The 19,622-nt window shown below is 37.1% G+C and overlaps 1 protein-coding gene across 1 annotated transcript in view; it reads right to left on the reverse strand.

Moving 5' to 3' along the window:
- Positions 1–794: 794 nt before the first annotated feature.
- Positions 795–19,622, reverse strand: part of LOC131050659 (probable LRR receptor-like serine/threonine-protein kinase At1g56130) — a 43,653-nt gene continuing 24,825 nt past the window's right edge. The window contains exons 2-8 of the mRNA XM_059211098.1: positions 17,853–18,048; positions 17,528–17,695; positions 17,243–17,361; positions 16,915–17,125; positions 2,130–2,367; positions 1,615–1,765; positions 795–1,440 (exon numbers count right to left, since the gene is read on the reverse strand). Coding sequence (XP_059067081.1) covers positions 1,117–1,440; positions 1,615–1,765; positions 2,130–2,367; positions 16,915–17,125; positions 17,243–17,361; positions 17,528–17,695; positions 17,853–18,048 — 1,407 coding nt within the window. The 3' untranslated portion in view covers positions 795–1,116. The remainder of the gene's footprint in view (positions 1,441–1,614; positions 1,766–2,129; positions 2,368–16,914; positions 17,126–17,242; positions 17,362–17,527; positions 17,696–17,852; positions 18,049–19,622) is intronic.

Consider the following 19,622-nt stretch of genomic DNA (forward strand, 5'->3'; position numbering starts at 1 on the left):
TTGTTGATAGATATTTTTTGTACAGTATCAGTATATATTTTATATATATAGGGGGCACATCTCTAAATACAGATTTTCATAATCTATGCTATAATTCTCTTGATGCTTCTAAATTTGATTGTGTGCCAAAAATTTTACATCAACATTTCAAATCACACTTCATGAATCACACTCCATGATTCTCCTTTGAACTCTTCTCTCATCCTGATGATGAATCACAGAATGTGATGATGAATCACATAATGTTATTCGAAACGTTGATGTAAATATTTTGACACAATAAAATCTAAAAGCATCAAGAGAATTATGGCATGTAATAGGTTCATAGTTTGTCTGCACTAATATGTATACATGACATCTCTCTAAAATAATGGCATGTAACATGTTCATATCATAATTTGTCTGGACTAACTTATGTTTGTATACAAATGTGTAAATTCAATTTATGCTTAATTTTTAAAAAAATGATAAATTAAAATCTAGAATCTTTCTCTAAGTAGAGCAGTTGTTGCTTGAGAATTGAAAATAAGCTTTGAAACAACAAGGGGCTACAAAAAACTGCATATTGAAAAAAAAAAATTAAACAATTTGAGTGATCCCATACAAAGTTTTAATTAAAAAAAAATATTTTTCCTAAGTAGCAATTGTTGCTTAAAAATTGAAAATAAGCTTTGCAAAAAACAAGGGGCTGGAAAAGAGTAGCAACTGCATATTGGAAAAATTGATACATGATTTCACAAATTTTTTTCCTCTTTTTTAGTTTTTTATTTACTTCCAATTTCTTCTCCAATTTGTTTTCTCTTATTTGCTTCCAGTTTCTTTCCTTCTCCAAATTTTAATTCCAATAATTATTACTTATCTCATTTAAAAATACAATTTTTAAGATTACTGTAAAAAAATAAGCAGCAAAATTGAATGTGTGTGGCTCAGCAGCTCCACAAATTGCTGCTTGAAAAGTTGAACAGTAATTGTCAACCAAAATAAGCTAAACAGACACATGAAGAGCTGCCCTATCTGTAACCTAACTACCAAGTAACAGCAGAACAAACTTCCAAACTAAGCTACTCCAAAGCCAACTACAGATATGCAGATCAGGGTTGTTGAATTTTATTTATGTTACAAGTTTTCTGATCTACTCTCCATTGTCAGGCTCATGCTCCATGTCCACGATTTTCCATCTCCCCTGCTTGTAGTGTTGCCATTCTGTCCTGTAAGCTGCCAGTCTTTGATATATCCAGGGCGGCATTGTGGTGGATTAATTTCCATTGCCCCTCCTAGCATGGCAACGACCTGTGACATTGAAGGTCGTTGCGTGGGAGTTGCCTGTGTACATAAAAGAGCCACGTGAATCACTCTCACAACTTCTTCTCCGGAGCAAGTGGAAAGAACGCTGGTATCAACCAAATCTAGAAGTCTCCCCTCCTCGTACAATTGCCAGGCCTGCAAGTTCATTGACAGGTAATATAAGACATTGCTTTCAAAGATTACATATTAAATAACGATTTCTTCTCAAACATCTGCTGAATCTTTGGTAAAGGGTGAAGTGATTTTAATTTCAATAAAATCAATAGAACAAATCACTTGTGTTAAAAATTTAGAAGAGAATATTGTTACCAAATCGAGAAGATAGACCATCTCATCTCGCAAGTTCCTATCTTCATGACTTCTGTTGCTAGCAACTTCGAGAGCAACTACTCCAAAGCTAAATACGTCAGCTTTCTCCGTGAGATGTCCACGTAAAGCATACTCTGGAGCTAGATATCCGCTGAAAGCAGTATGAATTTAAGATTTAGTATATATCCAAAGTACGGTGTAAGCTCCCATTTTTATTTTAAACCTTGTTAGCGTTCTGCATTAGGGTGTTTTCATTAGAACATTGAAATCAAAATAACCTGCTTTGACTGAATCTGGCCAGTATCTGCTTGGTAAAAATAAGAAACATGTGAACTGTGCTACAGCCAAATGTTGAATTTATCTCGCTATCTTGAGTCCTACAATTATTATAACTGGAAAAGAATAATTTCTCAATCTCAACGTTATCAGCCTTTCTGCTGACATAAAATTTTCTATTTAGTGAATCAACCACTGGGAAACTCCCTCTGTAAGTATTAATAGGACAGAAATCTTACATTGTTCCTGCCACTCTCGTACTGATGTGACTTTTCGCAGCATCATAGAGCCTCGCCAATCCAAAATCAGCTATTTTTGGATTTAGATATTCATCTAGAAGGATGTTATTTGGTTTGATGTCTCGATGTATAATTCTAATTCTCGATTCTTCATGAAGATATGCCAACCCACGTGCAACTTCAAGGCAAATGTTAAGCCGCATAGGCCAATCAAGGCTTAGCTTAGATCGAATAGAACCTGAGGTATATAAAAAAGCAATAATAATTAATATCAATTGTTATTTAAATGATTTTCAAAACACAAAGTGGACTCTTCGATATTGCTAAATACTAGTCCACACACACACACAAGACTTCTTGGTGCAAGCTATGGAGTAATAATGTGTTACTCAACTTCTCAAGGAGGGTCCCATGGTTCTCTATCTCACAATGTCCCTCAAACCAATGTTTTGCTCTCAGCTCACTGAGCAAAATGGTTCAGGGATGGTAAATGTAAGAACGAGGGATGCTCTAATAGATTTTACTATGAGATGCGTTATAGCCTAGGTATGATTCTAAAATGCAATAAACTAAATGATAAGATGACAAGATTAGTATGAATACTATCCTAGCATAATATATTTAGTCTATGATTGAACTAAAAATGATAAAGAAAGTAATCTAAACATGCATATTTAGTCTACTTCCTGATCTAAAAGAGGCTAAATGATGAGCATATATGAAATGAGAAAGCTTGAAAAAATTTGAGCATAAGTGTAATGCTTCAAATTTGAAAGATGATTGTTTTGAATGGAGGAATGAGAGCTCTATTTATAGCACAAACAGGGCAATGGATGGTCAGGATTGAATAGTTTAATCAAGGGTTGAGTTTGAAAGTTGGGGATCCATGTGCACAATTGACACCAATGAAATGGTGACAAGTGTCAACATAGGGTTGGGTTGAGAGAAGAGGTTGGAGGCATTAAAGGCCTGAGAAGACCTCATGGTTATCTAAAGGCTAAAGGTCAAGACTAAGTTAGGCTTACCCACTGGATTAAGAGTTAATCCAAGGATAAACCTTTGTGCAAATGATTAAGAGATAATCATGGTCAAAGCATTAATGGCCTGATGAGACCTTTGGGTTGGGTAGAGGTTGAGTCAAAACAAATGTTTTAACCATGTGGGAGGGTTTGAGTTAACCATTAATGGTTATTGGAGACTTTGGGGATTAAGTGGTTGAAGGTTGAAAACTTTCAATGGTTTTCAAAGACTTTGAGGATTTTGGTGGTTGAAGGTTGAAAACCTTTAATGATTATCAAAGACTTTGAGGGTTTGAGAAGTGACCTCCTCTTGCTTAGGAATGTGACAAAGTTTAGAGGAGGGGTTAGGTTAATTAGAAGTGATTAGAAGATTCTAGAAGGGATTAGAAAGGGGTTTGGGATTTTGCAAGTGGATGGAGGGATAATAGGATTTAATTGAAATAAAGTATTTTAATTCAATTTGGTTACAATTTGGGGAAATTAAATAAATGAGATTTATTCAATTTGGGATAACTATTTAATTAAATTTGAATTTAATTAAAAGTGGATAGGGGGATTTAATTGAATAAAATGATTTATTCATTAAATGGATATAGTGAATTTTATTTAAATAAATTGAGTAATTTACTTAACTAAATAGAGGAATGTGGGCAATTTAATTAAATTGGATTTAATCAAATAGAGAAATGAACATAAAATATTCATTTAGGAGTATGGTCATTTTTATACGTCTACATTTTGCCCCTCTTTGAAGTGACGTGTGTGCACATGTTATTTCAAAGAAAATGATGCCTTATCATGATTTATGATCAAATGCAATTTTTGTATTGTTCTTTTGATTTGCCAGTCGTGCCCCAAATTTGATGTGATGCCCCAAATTTGATATTTGATGGTGATGCCCCCTCGGGAAATGAATCAATATTTTGAAAAAAAATAAAAAAATTTTATTTTAATTTGATGAGTTGCGTATGATGTGTATGATTTTTTACATGTAAAATGTGTGTGAATTGATTCATCTCCCGATAAGTTACAAATGTGATGGTATAGGGGAAACCGCGACCATATTACAGGTCCAGTCGGCTAACCCTAATTTCATTTTCCTCCTATAAAAGGGGAAAAGGGTTTGATTTAGGTTCATTTGTGCTTTATTGACTTTGGAGAAAGAGAATTTGCTCTAGAGAGAAAATGCCTATTCCTTACCACAGACACCGTTTCAAGCACGTCCGGAGATACCGGAGACCTGTAGCGCGTGGACCACCAGTAAGTCAACGTTTTTGACCCTTTTTTGATTTCTTGTTTTGTCATTTTTAGTCAATTTTTGAATTTTAAAGTTCGGGTTTAACGGTTTAGCGTGTCTAGGGTTTAGTTTAGCGCATACGAAGTTTAGAGTAGCGCATTGAGGTCAAATTTAGGGGTCGCGTCCAAAAAAGATAGGTTAGCGCATAAAAATATTAGGTTAGCGCGTGCATGTAGAATAGCGCATGGAAAGTGTTAGGTAGCGCGTTGCGGCAATAGGTTTAGTGTAGGGGTGACCTAGCGCATAGGGGCCGCAGGGGTTCGCATAGGGAAGGGGGTTTAGCGCGTAGGACTAACCTAGCGCATAGGGCTAAAAGGGTAGCGCCTGGGAGGGGTGGATTAGCGCGTAGGTAGAGTCGAGCGCATGGGGTGGATTAGGTAGTGCATGGGGTGAAAATTTTAGCGTGTAGAATGAATCTAGCGCATAGGTTGGATAGAATAACGCACAGGAGAGGCAGCCTAGCACATGGGGGTGTTTTAGCACATTGAATATCTATTTTAGCGCATCTGAAAATTTTTGCAGTATTGGCCAATTTGAAAATTTGTTTTGTTTGCCTGTCGTGTTTTGATGAATTTATCCAATATGAATGTTTGTATAACTTGTTTTGATTTGCGATTTTTCAAGTTATGTATAGATATCAATGTGTTTTGTTAATCAGAATATGATGTATTTGCGTGTTCTGTTTCAAATTCAATGTGTGTGAAGCCTGAGTTGTATTACAAGCCGATATGGGTTGGAAACTTGAATTGTTTTACAAGCTGATATGGGTCGGAAACTTGAGTTGTTTTACAAGTTTATGTGATTGTGGAGACTTGAGTTGTGTTACAAGTTTTGATATGGTTTTTGAGAACTTGAGTTATTTTACAAGTTGATATGAAATGATAGGATTTTGAACTTTGATAGAGATGAGCAAATTGTTTCATGTTCTTGATGTAAGTTTGATTTTGATATCTTTGTGTTGAGGTGGAAACTGATATTGGATATGTTTTGTTTCTTGACAGGAGTGATTGGGTGTGGTACAGTCGAGGGAGAGATTCCCGAGACCGTGGACATTGATACCGCGGTTGTCACAGGCAGATTTGGACGTTATTGAGAGATGTGGATTGACTTCTCTCCTGGATATGCCTCGGTTCACTGTGAACGGAGGGCTTTTGACAACTTTGGCAGAGAGGTGGCATAGCGACACGAACACCTTCCATTTTGCCACTGGAGAGATGACAGTCACCCCGGAGGACTGTTACTGGATTTTGCACATCCCTGTAGTAGGGGCACTACTTCCCTATGAGCAGTCAGAGGAGGGTGGCACAGAGGCACTGTGCCACATATTCCAGGATGATACAGTTTGTGGTTATGAGATCCCCTGGCAGGAGTTTTTGGATTTGGATTATGCACCACTGCCATCTGTATTGGCAGGATTTATTGGGGGATTCCTTTGTCCTGATCGCAGGTCAAAGGGATTCTCGGTGGGATGGGGGTTAGTGTTGGAGGAGATGGTTACACAGGGCAGGGCCGGAGGTTTGCATGGGGGTCAGCGATGCTGGCTCACTTATACAGGAGTTTACATGAGGTAGTATACCTCAGGTACGACAGTTTGTCAGCTGGCGTGACCCTATTACAGGTATGGTGCTGGGAGCACATTCCAGCAGCGAGGCCACTGGCAGACAGGGACAGGCCCGTAGGTGCAGCATATGCCTATGATTATAGAGGTCTAGTTGTCCAGCGTAAGCTGGGCAAACTAGAGCATTGGAGGAGGGTTTTTGATGACATAGATACGGTCACTTGGAGACCATATACAGGTTGTGAGGTATGGACAGAGGATAGGCTGGAGATGCCCTTTGTATTTATGACGAGGTATCTGATTGGGAGGACCCCGTTCGTCATTGAGCGGTTTGTGGTGACCTGAGTTTTGAGGCAGTTCGGGCGCCAGCAGGGGATTCCTCAGGGAGCGTGCCTGTATGCACGGAGGCAACAGGATGTGGCCGATTGGGGGCCGACTATTGACAGTGTGGTGGCAGTGGAGGAGTTTGTGGGGTTGGCTGGGCAGATTTGGGATTATGCCCCAGAGATTCAGGATGCGGGCATGACAGACGAGTTCGCTCGATTGTTTGCGGCGCAGGCGGTGGCTAGGATCTCAGATCGTGAGGAGATGAGGCCATCGTTTGACTCAGATGAGGAGGAGGGAGATGGGGGAGATGATGGAGATGATGGGGAGGATGGAGGAGGAGGATGAGGGAGAGGAGCCAGAGGGAGGCGGGGAGAGAGAGGTGTGGAGAGAGCACTGCGGCAGGGGAGGATAGAGAGAGGGAGAGGTGGATTGGCTATTAGAGCCAGGAGAGAGGGGAGAGTGGGGGAGGTGCTAGCTACAGTGGGGGGTGAGGAGGAGCTGAGTAGACCAGCACAGAGGAGGAGGACGGATGTACTCCCACCTCCAGTACCGAGGACAGGCCGCGTGGGAGGGGTTCCTCTAGCACAGGTACCGCTGTGAGTTCGAGTGCCAGGTCATGTGGAGGATGCGCAGATCCAGACTTTGCAGATTATTGTTCAATAGCTACAGGCGCAGATTTTGACCTATCAGTGGCAGATTTCTCAGTTGACCACTGAGAGAGATACCGAGATAGAGCGGCGAGGACAAGCGGAGGAGGTGGTGGTGAGCGTGTAGAGAGCAGCGGCGGGTGGTCCGATGAGAGACACCCTGAGAGAGCTGGCGCTGAGAGCCCAGGAGGCAGAGTACTACAGGTGGCATTATGAGGCAGTAGTACCTAGGGATCGACGAGTGGAGAGTTTTGCTCAATCGAGATCCAGCCGATCTCGAGCTACTGGGTCACGGTCGGAGAGCCGAGGTGTCACTAGTCCACCGAGATAGGACCCTCCTGGAGATCCAGGGGCGGGTGCATCTGGAGCGAGACCATCTCCGTCAGGAGATAGTCATACTTGAGAGACATGGTCTCTATTGTATTGTTGGATCATTGTTATCTTTTGGACTAGACACAGTGTTTTTACACATTTTGTAGATGTTGATCATTTTTGAGATATATATACGGCACCATTTTTGATCTATGTAATGTGTTTATATGGATGCATGTTATGTGGGTTATCTTATGTGATGATGCAATATATGATGTAATGCATGATGCAGGATGTATGCTTTTTATATGCTGTGAGATGTATCTTGAAAATGAGATGTATGTTTTAATATGCTGCTAAATGTATTTGGATATGTAAATGATGTTTAAATAATATGCAAACACGTTTTAAATGATATGGAATGATGATATGCAACTAATTGTAAAATGATGTGCAACTAATTGTAAAATGATGTGCAACTAATTGTAAAATGAAGTGCAACTTAATTGTAAAATGATATGCAACTAATTGTAAAATGATATGCAACTAATTGTTTTTGGAGCATCCTTCATTCTGTATTTGCCATCCGATATAGCCATTTGTTTGCTTTCTTTGTAGATATCATCATTGAGCATTGATTTGTTTAGGATATGTTGAAAATTTATACAAGCATAATGGTATAATTGAACCATAATGACCTGAGAAAAATTTACATGATATTTGATTTTGCAAGATAGCACAAGCGTCAAGGTATAATTGAACCAGGACGACCTGAGTGCGTATTGCGTAAACATACAAGAGTTAACCTTTGTCCCATTCAAATCCGAAATATCCTCAGTGATATGCCACCTGATTTCTTCATAGGACAAATTTGCATGGTAAAAGACTTCACTCACAGATAGAAGACAAATAAAACATCACATTCCTTCCTTGCTTCTCTAGTCGTAAGACATCCTTGAGTCACTTAGGAGATATGATAAGCAAAAATTAGCAACCATAAGTAATCATGCATGCTATTGGAATGTATTCTTGTCAATTAAAATATCTTGCAAATAGATCTTGGTTTAGTTAAAATTAGTTCAAGTCTGTGATGTTTAGCCTTCTCGCATTGTCGTTTGGCATTTGTTGGTTGTTTTGATCCTTGTTGTCTTGCTACGTTTTTGGTCTGATGTTGAAAATCTTGAAGGCGAAATGCCCCTAGCGAGGTTAGGATTTTGCCCCTTATTGTTGATACTACTTTGATATAGATATGTACACTGATCACCTAGCCATGGTGGGATATGATTTGGATAATGGATTCAGATAAACCAAGGACAGTAACTACACTAAGTATGTCCAAGATTGATAAGCATTTGTGAATTTCTGGTGATGCCTCATATGGGTGGATATGATATGTACAATATGATTTGTGAAACATGTATTTCCATCAATTGATAAAGATAAGGCTTACTATAATAAAATCCAGCAGTCATACTGATTGATGTCATTGTTATGATTTGGTTGATGATTGATAAGAATGTCTGGTTTCAAAGAGTGAGTACCCCGTATAAGACCGATCTGTCTGGTTTCGAGTGTACCTATCCCTGTATAAGACATGTTGATGTTGATGTTGATAGATGGATTGATTATCAAGACTTGATGATTGATAGGAATGTCTGGTTTCAAAGAGTGAGTACCCTGTATGAGACCGATCTATCTGGTTTCGAGTGTACCTATCCATGTATAAGACATGTTTGATGTTGATGTTGATTTCAAGTAATGAATTGATTAACAAGACATGTGATAAGTTTGATTGCAGACTTTGAGAGTTTTCCTGTTGTTGATCTGATTTGATGGATGGTCCATGTGTTCATGCTTTGATTTTTTTTTGATTTTGTTGATTTTTTGGTTTTGGATATTTTTATTTTTTCGAGTTTTTGGATATTTTGATTTTTTTGAGTTTTTGGATTAGAAGAAAGATGTATTTGGTTGCCCCAATATATATCAAGATAAGGAATGGATGAATGGATGACTGAACCATTGAGGTGGAAATAGATTTGTTGTCCATAGTTTTGATCAAGATTAAGGATGAAAAAGGGGATATGGATAGAGATAGGATATAGATAGCACTGGATGATGGAAGTAATGAATATATAGGATAGATAGATATGAATTAGAGTGAAGCAAGATTGTAGAAAGAATTGGATGATAGAAGAAATGAATAGATAGGATAAGGGATATGGATTAGAGTGAAGCAAGATTGTAGATAATGATGAAGTTAGATAGGGTAATGGATATTGGAGGAAGAATAATGGGAGATATGGTAGGAAGAATAGAGTGGATGAACTTTTCCCTCAAGCATAGAGGTTTCCATTTGAAAAAAGGTGATATGTAAGATTGTCATAGTATTTAGCACCATCTGAATAAGTGTTCTCTAACTTTTCAAAGATAGAGACCCATCCCACACTTAGAACCGCTGGAAATTTCAATTGAACATTTCTAGCAACTAGGAAGCAGACTCAAAAGGGAATAAGAATCCCAAACTGGATCAAGGTACTTAGTCTTTGATTACCCATGTGTGTGCAAGTGGGTTCATTCTGGCTCATATGATCATTGTAATCTTCAGAATCCAACATGGCTAGCTACATGAGTTACCTTGACTTCAAAAGCATCCTGGATAGAGCCTCGCTGCCAGCGAGCGTCCATAGCCCTGACGAGGTTATCGCTGTAATCTCACAAATATTGCTCCATTGCCAGCCAAGCTTCCATAGCCCTGATGGAGTTACTTGCATGTTCCCATAGCCAATCATTTTGATATTGCATTTCATTGCATTTTTCTTTTCTTGATATTCATTTTCTTGTTCATGCTTTTGATATTTCTTTTTTTCTCTTTATTTTCTTGCATTGGCTTGTAAGTGATGAAACTTACATGGGTCTGATAATTACAGTGGCACTGAAGCAAGATTTTAGATTTTTCACTAGCCATGTCTTCAATTTAAGAGATCACGATGATTTAGAGAAATCGATTAAGTATATGAGATATAGTAATCAAAAGATGTCAGTACCAAGATACGATAAGTGGTTCTTTTCTGGATTGAGTGTGTATCCCAACCAAAAGAAAATGTTAAAGAGGAACAACCTCGGATTCTGAAGCATTTCATGAATAGATATCTAGGAAAAGGACTGAACATGAGATTCAAGCATGGGCAAGTATGTGACAAAATGACACAAACACCTATCTCACAGATGAAGGATTTATGCAAAGGATTGAATGAAAGGGATGGAAGGATAGAAAAGAGGTGTTGGATAATAGATAGAATGTTTGAAGATTTGTGCGAGGATAGATAGAAATGTTTTTAGGATGAGTGTTGGTACTTGAGAAGTGATGAAGAGATGGAGGAAAATTGAATATTGGAATGAAAGGACCTAAATAGATAGAGAAAATGATAGAAGAATAGTTTTGGAAAGATGTTTAGATAAAGGGTTGAAAGAATTTCAAAGATGTGCTCCTCGTTGATCTTTCTTATGGATCATTTGAGGTGATGGATTTGTGGATGGAGGGAGGTAAGGACCCAAGATGGATGAAAGGGATGGAGAGTTTGATTGTGGAATGAAAGGACCTAAGATAGATTTAGAAGAAGAAGAGTTTGACTTTGGAATGAAAGGACCTAAGATAGATTCAGAGGATGAAGAGATTGACTTTGGAATGAAAGGACCTAAGATGGATTTGGAGGATGAAGAGATTCCTTGATCTTGATCTTGACTTGGAGTAGGATCATTTGAGTTTGTGCTTTTCTCTTGATTTTGAATTAGAATAGTGGAGGAGATGGAAGGGATATCATGATTTTGCTTAGGAGATGGATGTTGAATGGGACTCTGCTCTTGAGATGAAAGACGGTCATCGTGGATGGAATACCAAAATTTTAGGGGATCATCATAAGATTCTTGATAGGTGGGATCTTGATCAAAAATGGGTTTAGATTGGAGAGCCATGATATCTTAATCTTGATTTATGTTAGGACTCCTTTCCTTTGACTGAGTTTCCTTTTTCTCGGTTTGATGATGAATGGTCATATGAATGATCAAAGTTGATGTTTTTGATAGGTTGATGTAGAGAAATTTACTCCTGTTGATAAGGGTCTTAGGACTAGGTTGTCTCTTCTTTAACTTAGTTTTGTGATGAAGACTTGTTCGTCTCAAAATATGAGGAGTGGTCATATACAAATGATCAATGGTTTCCTTCGATGTTTGGATTGAGATACTTCGTTTGGAAACTTAAGTCTACTTTTATCAAATGAAGGTTTAGATGCCCCCTCACGACAAAGTGTGTCAAATGATATGGATAAATTCTCCCGATATAGAAACTTGATTTGACAACTTAAGGTTTAAACTTGGTATGTTGTTTGTTTGATAGAATCCTTTAGATGATGGACCTTTTGATCAAGGTGATGATAATACCTGATTTTGATAGGATAAAGTTTTATCTTTGGCTAGTTTTGGATTTGATAACTTTTGTTCTAAGACTGACTTGTTTGATTTGGAAATGATTTCTTTGGTGTTTTGATTTGATTAAAAGCAGACTTTTGACAGTATGCTCTTGTCTTCAAGGGTTCTTTGTCAAATTCGCTAGATTTGTTTTGGATATACCGTTTGACGTGATGAAGGAATACCCGATGAGATTTGAATAGTTGACGATTGATGTATAAGAACTTGTTTCTCTTGATGAATTTGGAAAAACTAGGTGGTTGTTTCTTCAACGTGATGTTACGATAAAGGTTCTTTCTTCTCACAATATGAGGATTAGTCATGCATGAGTGATCAATGGTTTCCTTTGATTGGTTTGGATTCAGTTGATTTTGTTTGAAAAATTTTAAATCTTACTCTATCAAAGTGAAGGTTTAGATGCCCCTTCACAACAAAGCAAGTCAAAGGATATGGATAAAAAACTTCCCAATTTGAAAACTTGATTTGACAATTTGAAAATTATAAACAAGTGTTTTGAGATAAAATCCATAGGATGGTAAAGGATTTTGTTGATACTGATGATGATATTTCCGAATTATGATAGGAGAGACGTCCTCTATTGCGCAATTTGTTTTAGGATTCTGACAATGTTCGTTTTGACACAAATTAGCTCAAGAAATAGTCTTAACAGTTTGTTTTTGCTATTCTTGTTTGATGAAAATGATGCTGATGAAAAAAAGTTTCAGAAAATGTTTCTAAAAATTTTTAAAATTCCTCCTGGTTTTGCCTTCTGTTTTTTTGTTTTGATCATGCGCTAAGTCAGAGACTAGATGCGCTAAAAAAATTCTCAACACACTAGAGAAAAGACTCCATGCGCTACACTACCCCCTGATATGCGCTAACTGGTTTATTTTTCTTTTGTCTTGGTTCAAAACAGTCATGCGCCAATATGGGTCACCAATGCGCTAACTGCTAAACCCTACGCGCTAAAGTTTGGCTTCCACGCGCTAAGATGATGCTTCAACGCGCTACTTGAAACTGCTAGAATTGGATTTCTATGAAGCGCTAATGTTAAGACTTAATGCGCTAAGGTGAAGGTTTAATGCGCTAAAAGATGGTCCCCATGCGCTAAGAAGTTGCTCTCACGCGCTAAATTGCTTTGATATATTTTGACTTTGTTGTTTTTCTGAGATTTTTGAAATTTTTAACACTTGTGATTTTGATGGATGATTTCTTCTTGCATACTCAAGCTTACTAAGTCGAATAGATAAAATCTTGATTATGTGGTTTGGTATTCTCCTAATCTTGTTGGATGAAAGTCTTTCCTAAAGATAGTTGAAATGTTGATAACCATCTCAAAAGATGTTTTGTTGGATTTGGAAATCTTCTCCATTTTATGATTCTTCCTTGTTTGAACTAACATTTGAGTTTGATTGTTGGATACTTTGCAAGATATTTAAATATTTGTGACAAGAATACATAGCACACATGAAGACAATGATCATCCTAATGTTAAACATTGAGTGTATATTCTTTTGAGGATGTGTTCAAATCCTCGATGTTATCACTGGTTTGATTTACAACAAAAGACACATCAGATAGACTCTTTATTCAAAGGTCATTGACAATATCATAGCCCACTAGTCTCGATACTCCGTCAGCTCAAACAGCCTTGTCACCCCCTAGAGGGCGCCCGTTTTTTTGCCTTTTGCCAGAAATTAATCCAAAGTGAATTGCTTCATAGTTGAGTAGTTATCTTGGGAGATATATGGTGAGTAATCTTGGGGGCGGATTCTTCCCCACCCTTGCACTATGATATTGCCAATGTTTGGCGACTGATTCGGTTCAAAGTTTCTATTTCTAAGGTTCTTAATCAGGCTTCCTGTTCGGCCGTCAGTGATAAACTCCCTCAAGAGGCTTCCCAACCTTTAGAACAAAGGCTTTACGTATCGTAAAGATACTAGGGGAAGGCTAATCGCTGCGCGTAACCGTTGAAAGGGACTTTCGTCACCCTCCACTTTTGATTATAGTGGGTTGGAACACTTGGCATCAAAGTCGTTCCCCACTTAGGTCGTTCCCTTCACACCGGCCAAAGAATGGCTTTAAGAGTTTTTCAACCCCTCGGGAAGGCAAGCCTGCTAAAGGATGTAAATGCTTGAAGTACAGAAAGCTTAAGAGTGGTTTGGCTTTTTGGTCACCCAGTTATGGGGAGAGCATATACCTTCCACTTTCGAGACAAGGAAAACAAGGTTCTTTTTAGCCTCCAAGACAATGATTTGCTAACTTCTATTTGGAGATGTTGCTCCAACAAGCATGATGTTCTTTTTAACCTTTCATAGCAAAGTGTGTATTTCCAAAACTTTTGTAAAACAAGCCTGGTCAGCAAAGTAAATCGTGATGTTTGGTCAACAAAATTAAAGTCGATAGGGGAAAACTTTCTCTCTTTGCCTTGTACAAAATGAAGATGAGGTTCTTTTACTTTGCAAAATGAAGTGAATCCTTTTAAACACCAAAGGATGGTGAGGTTCTTTTTAAAAAAATTTCCAAAGTAAAGATTGTTGGTTCTTTTTACAGCTTCCAAAATGAAGTGTTTTCCTCTAATCTTGCAAGAAAGCAAATATGAAGTTTGTTGTTCTTTTTACCTTGCAATAAAGAAAAGATGAATTTTTATATTAAAACACCAAAAAGGAAGGCATGAAGTTCATTTTATGCATCCAAATGAAATGTTGAGGTTTATTTTAAGCTTTTGCAAAAAGGAGAGTGAGTTCTTTTTAACCAACTTTTGTTGAAAGAAAGTAAAAAACAGAAACTTAAAGCCTCTAAACTTGCTCCTTCCCCTGCACAAAAAATATTAGAACCTGCACACAGTAAGTGATCAAATGTTAGTGTGGACTTACACAAGCCTAAATTCTGATTTTGGTTACAAATTTTACAATTCTAATCCTGAAATGCCCTGAAATTTGTCTAAGTCTGAATTTTGGAGAATCTTCCAAAAACTAGATTTTGCATTATAACTCCTAGAGGTCTGAAACCCCTCTCAAACATCCTGAAAATATATATGGAATATAACTTAAAGTATAAGAAAGAGAAAAGAGAAGAGGAAATGTCATTTATACTTAAATGTTATATTCCATATATATTATGTCTCCCACAAGCCTAATTTTTTATTCTGTCATAAATTTTTGGCTCTGCCAACTCTATGCGCTAAGAAATGATGTCTATGCGCTAAGAAAAAGCACCTATGCGCTATTATGTGCCCCCAATGCGCTAAGTTGTTTTCCCGATGCGCTATTCTATTTTTCTCTCGCGTTGATACCTACAGAAAAATATTAGTGGAAGTCATGCGCTAAAGAAAGGACTTCACGCGCTAGAGTATAGACCCCACGCACTAAACAGTAAGCGGGATGCGCTAGACTGTTAACCGGATGCGCTACTCTATTTTTCTCCCATGTTGATACCTACAGGAAAAGTTTAGTGGAACTCATGCGCTAAAGAAAGGATTTCACGCGCTAGAGTATAGACCCCACGTGCTAAACAGTAAGCGAGATGCACTAGACTGTTAACCGGATGTGCTAAACAGTGAACTTAACGCACTAATTCATTTTTCCCGCGTGCTTGCAAAAGTGGTTAAATTTAAAAACCGATTTGATATATGGGGTCTAGCCCCACGGTCGGCACCAAAAATGTATGCGGGAAAAGTGGGCTGATAAAATTTAATATGTGAAAATATTGCTAAATACTAGTCCACACACACACACAGGACTTCTTGGTGCAAGCTATGGAGTAATAATGTGTTACTCAACTTCCCAAGGAGGGTCCCATGGTTCTCTATCTCACAATGTCCCTCAAACTAATGTTTTGCTCTCAGCTCACTGAGCAAAATGGTTCAGGGATGGTAAATGTAAGAACGAGGGATGCTCTGATAGATTTTAGTATGAGATGCGTTATAGGCTAGGTATGATTCTAAAATGCAATAAGCTAAATGATAAGATGACAAGATTAGTATGAATACTATCCTAGCATAATATATTTAGTCTATGATTGAACTAAAAATGATAAAGAAAGTAATCTAAACATGGATATTTAGTCTACTTCCTGATCTAAAAGAGGCTAAATGATGAGCATATATGAAATGAGAAAGCTTGAAAGAATTTGAGCATAAGTGTAATGCTTCAAATTTGAAAGATGATTGTTTTGATTGGAGGAATGAGAGCTTTATTTATAGCACAAACAGGGCAATGTTTGGTCAAGATTGAATAGTTTAATCAAGGGTTGAGTTTGAAAGTTGGGGATCCATGTGCACAATTGACACCAATGAAATGGTGACAAGTGTCAACATAGGGTTGGGTTGAGAGAAGAGGTTGGAGGCATTAAAGGCCTGAGAAGACCTCATGGTTATCTAAAGGCTAAGGGTCAAGACTAAGTTAGGCTTACCCACTGGATTAAGAGTTAATCCAAGGATAAACCTTTGTGCAAATGATTAAGAGATAATCATGGTCAAAGCATTAATGCCCTGATGAGACCTTTGGGTTGGGTAGAGGTTGAGTCAAAACAAATGTTTTAACCATGTGGGAGGGTTTGAGTTAACCATTAATGGTTATTGGAGACTTTGGGGATTAAGTGGTTGAAGGTTGAAAACTTTCAATGGTTTTCAAAGACTTTGAGGATTTTGGTGGTTGAAGGTTGAAAACCTTTAATGATTATCAAAGACTTTGAGGGTTTGAGAAGTGACTTCCTCTTGCTTAGGAATGTGACAAAGTTTAGAGGAGGGGTTAGGTTAATTAGAAGTGATTAGAAGATTCTAGAAGGGATTAGAAAGGGGTTTGGGATTTTGCAAGTGGATGGAGGGATAATAGGATTTAATTGAAATAAAGTATTTTAATTCAATTTGGTTACAATTTGGGGAAATTAAATAAATGAGATTTATTCAATTTGGGATAACTATTTAATTAAATTTGAATTTAATTAAAAGTGGATAGGGGGATTTAATTGAATAAAATGATTTATTCATTAAATGGATATAGTGAATTTTATTTAAATAAATTGAGTAATTTACTTAACTAAATAGAGGAAAGTGGGCAATTTAATTAAATTGGATTTAATCAAATAGAGAAATGAACATAAAATATTCATTTAGGAGTATGGTCATTTTTATACGTCTACAATATATATAAGGCCATACCAAATAAAGCTTGCCCTAGACTGTTGTTAGGCATATATTCAAAGACCAGGAGCCGGTGTTCGTCTTCAATACAACACCCATGGAGTTTGACGAGATTCCAGTGTTGCACAGCAGATATTGTGGCCACCTCATTTAGAAATTCCCGTTTTCCTTGACCAGACATGGAGGACAGCTTCTTTACTGCCACAAGATTTCCATTTTGTAGCACACCCTACAATTAAAATCAGATATTGTTACATGAGCAATTCAATTTGATATTTGATTCATTCACTTTCTCGAAAAGCTAAGGTCATACTCTAAATATAAATAAGGTTGCATTTTCATTCACCTTGTAAACCACCCCAAACCCGCCCTCTCCTACTTTATTTTCAATATCGAAATCTTTTGTTGCTATTTTCATTTCTGATAAACTGAAAAGATGAGCTTTTCCAGCCATATTCTTGAAATCTGGACAAACAAACAACATAAAATTTATAAGATCTATCTTCATGGCAATACATTTCCTGATACCATTTTCACTTACAAGAAAGCTGATATAAAAGAGAAAATATTATGGAGATGACGTAAAAAATGCATGGAGTTCAGACCCAGGCTTAGCAACGTGTATTATCACCTTCGCTGTCATAGCCTGAAGAAAATTTTCTATTCCTTCTCCTTTTTCTTACAAGCACTAAGAATAAGCATAGTAGAACGCCAACCCCAACAATAACTCCAATAATAATTCCAGTGGTTCTTCGGTTGTTGTTACTGGAACTTTCGATGCCGATAGTTGCCTTGAATTCTGCAACAAGGCATGGCAAAATTATTTCTGAAGTGACAAATTCCAGAATGATTGTCTCGTAAATTAAAATTAGAAAATTGTTAATCTCCATAGTGAATGTCCTAAGATTAAAAACTGGATAATTACATATTCTTTTAAGGGCAACATACTATCTTACCAGGAGTAACCCTAATTGCTGACACTAAAGGTCCACGTGTCCAGTCAGATGGGATGCCAAAAGTTCCCTTTCCAGCCCAAAAAAGATGCACGTCAAGGACGTTTTCAGTCTCACTGACATTATAGGTCTCTTTAATTGCCACATTTGAGTCTCCAGCAGTCTCCTTGATATTGAAATCTCGTAACTTTCGAGTTCCCTGCATATAAAAGTGTTACAACACTGAAAGATATGTAAATGGTTGAAATGATGAAATCTTAGTGTCACTAATATAACGATTCCAATATCTGCTCAACGCTCAAAAATCACGACTGCAATGTGCAAGGCCCTCAGAAAATAGAGCATAATCAGTAAACATGATGCAACATCACAAAACGATGGTGAAACTATCTTCTTGCTTAATGACAATTAATATTGCATGTCATTCCATTCAGAAAGACGATTGTAATGCATCTTGTTCTTTATATATTCCCATATCCAATTCATCAATTTAAAATTTCTCTGACAGTATTATAGGGTTTGATGCATGGCCTTCATTAAGCACAGTGGGTTTTACAATATTTTTTACGTAACAAATATTTATAATAGCCTATATAAATAAATCATTTAGTTTTGCAGTTATTTTTTTATTATTTGAAAATGGGAATGGATAAAGAGCTGGTTAAGTCTCAAATTAATGAGCCATATGATATGTTAGAGGAATTTGCAATAATCATCAAGGTGCACCCAAGGAGGGACTCAAAAGACCAAAAGCGTGTAGGGGCGGGGCCCATGTCAAAATATGGACAAGGAAACCATAAGACACATCCAGAAGATTCTTTCCCGTTCATTGCATGTCAATTACAACCCCTCTTTCATCTATATATCAAATATTTTCATTTACCATCACTCCTACTACCGCTTTTTCAAAAAACTTCGACTATTTGTAGAAACAAATAAATAGGAGCACCTTAAACATTTGGATCTAGAAAACAAACCATGAATTAATTTACAGGTGTATTGTTGATAGATGGAGTTGTGGACTTTAAATTAACCATCTAATAATGAATTTCCCATCAATTTGTAGTAATGTCTTTGGTTGGTGGTCGATCATAAAAGAAAAATAACAATCAAAATAATATAAAAACAAGAGCATGAGAAAAAAAACGAACAAAGAAATATTACCAAGCCTCATGGCATTTTGTTGATGACCCAACAAGATGGAGAAAGAAGGCATTAATGGTGGGATTTCCTCCATTCCATTGTAGGAGACAATCAACATTGAATAAGAATGGTGCAAGGCATGGTAGAGGGGGATGGTTGATGGTTGTGATGGTGATTGTCAAATCCCAACTATTTATAAAATTGATTGTTTATTAACAATTTATTTATTTAATTACCATTAACTATTTCGCTGTCTCATTATAGCTTCGAGGCCAATTATTTCAATAATAACTTGCAAATATTGTAAAAGTAATATTGCTGTTATAAATAGTTTAGTTGTAATATTGATATTGTATTGTTCAAGTGATGTTAAGAAAATCATTAAAAGACCTTAGTATCAAAGTCTCAACAAAATAGCAAGAATTATTATCTGATTGTAAGCATATGTACAACACTTAGGTGATGATAAATTCTTAGTGATTATCTTATAATCAATCATGTAGAAGATAGTCTTGAGAAGAATTCTAGGGTAATGAAAGGCATTGGTGAGCGTAATTCAAATACTATAAAAGGATACTGTATCATATTCTTATGTAATATTTTATCTAAAGATGAGAGCTATTGGTTTTA

This window comes from Cryptomeria japonica, chromosome 9 (genome assembly GCF_030272615.1).
Source record: "Cryptomeria japonica chromosome 9, Sugi_1.0, whole genome shotgun sequence".
Taxonomy (NCBI): Eukaryota; Viridiplantae; Streptophyta; class Pinopsida; order Cupressales; family Cupressaceae; genus Cryptomeria; species Cryptomeria japonica.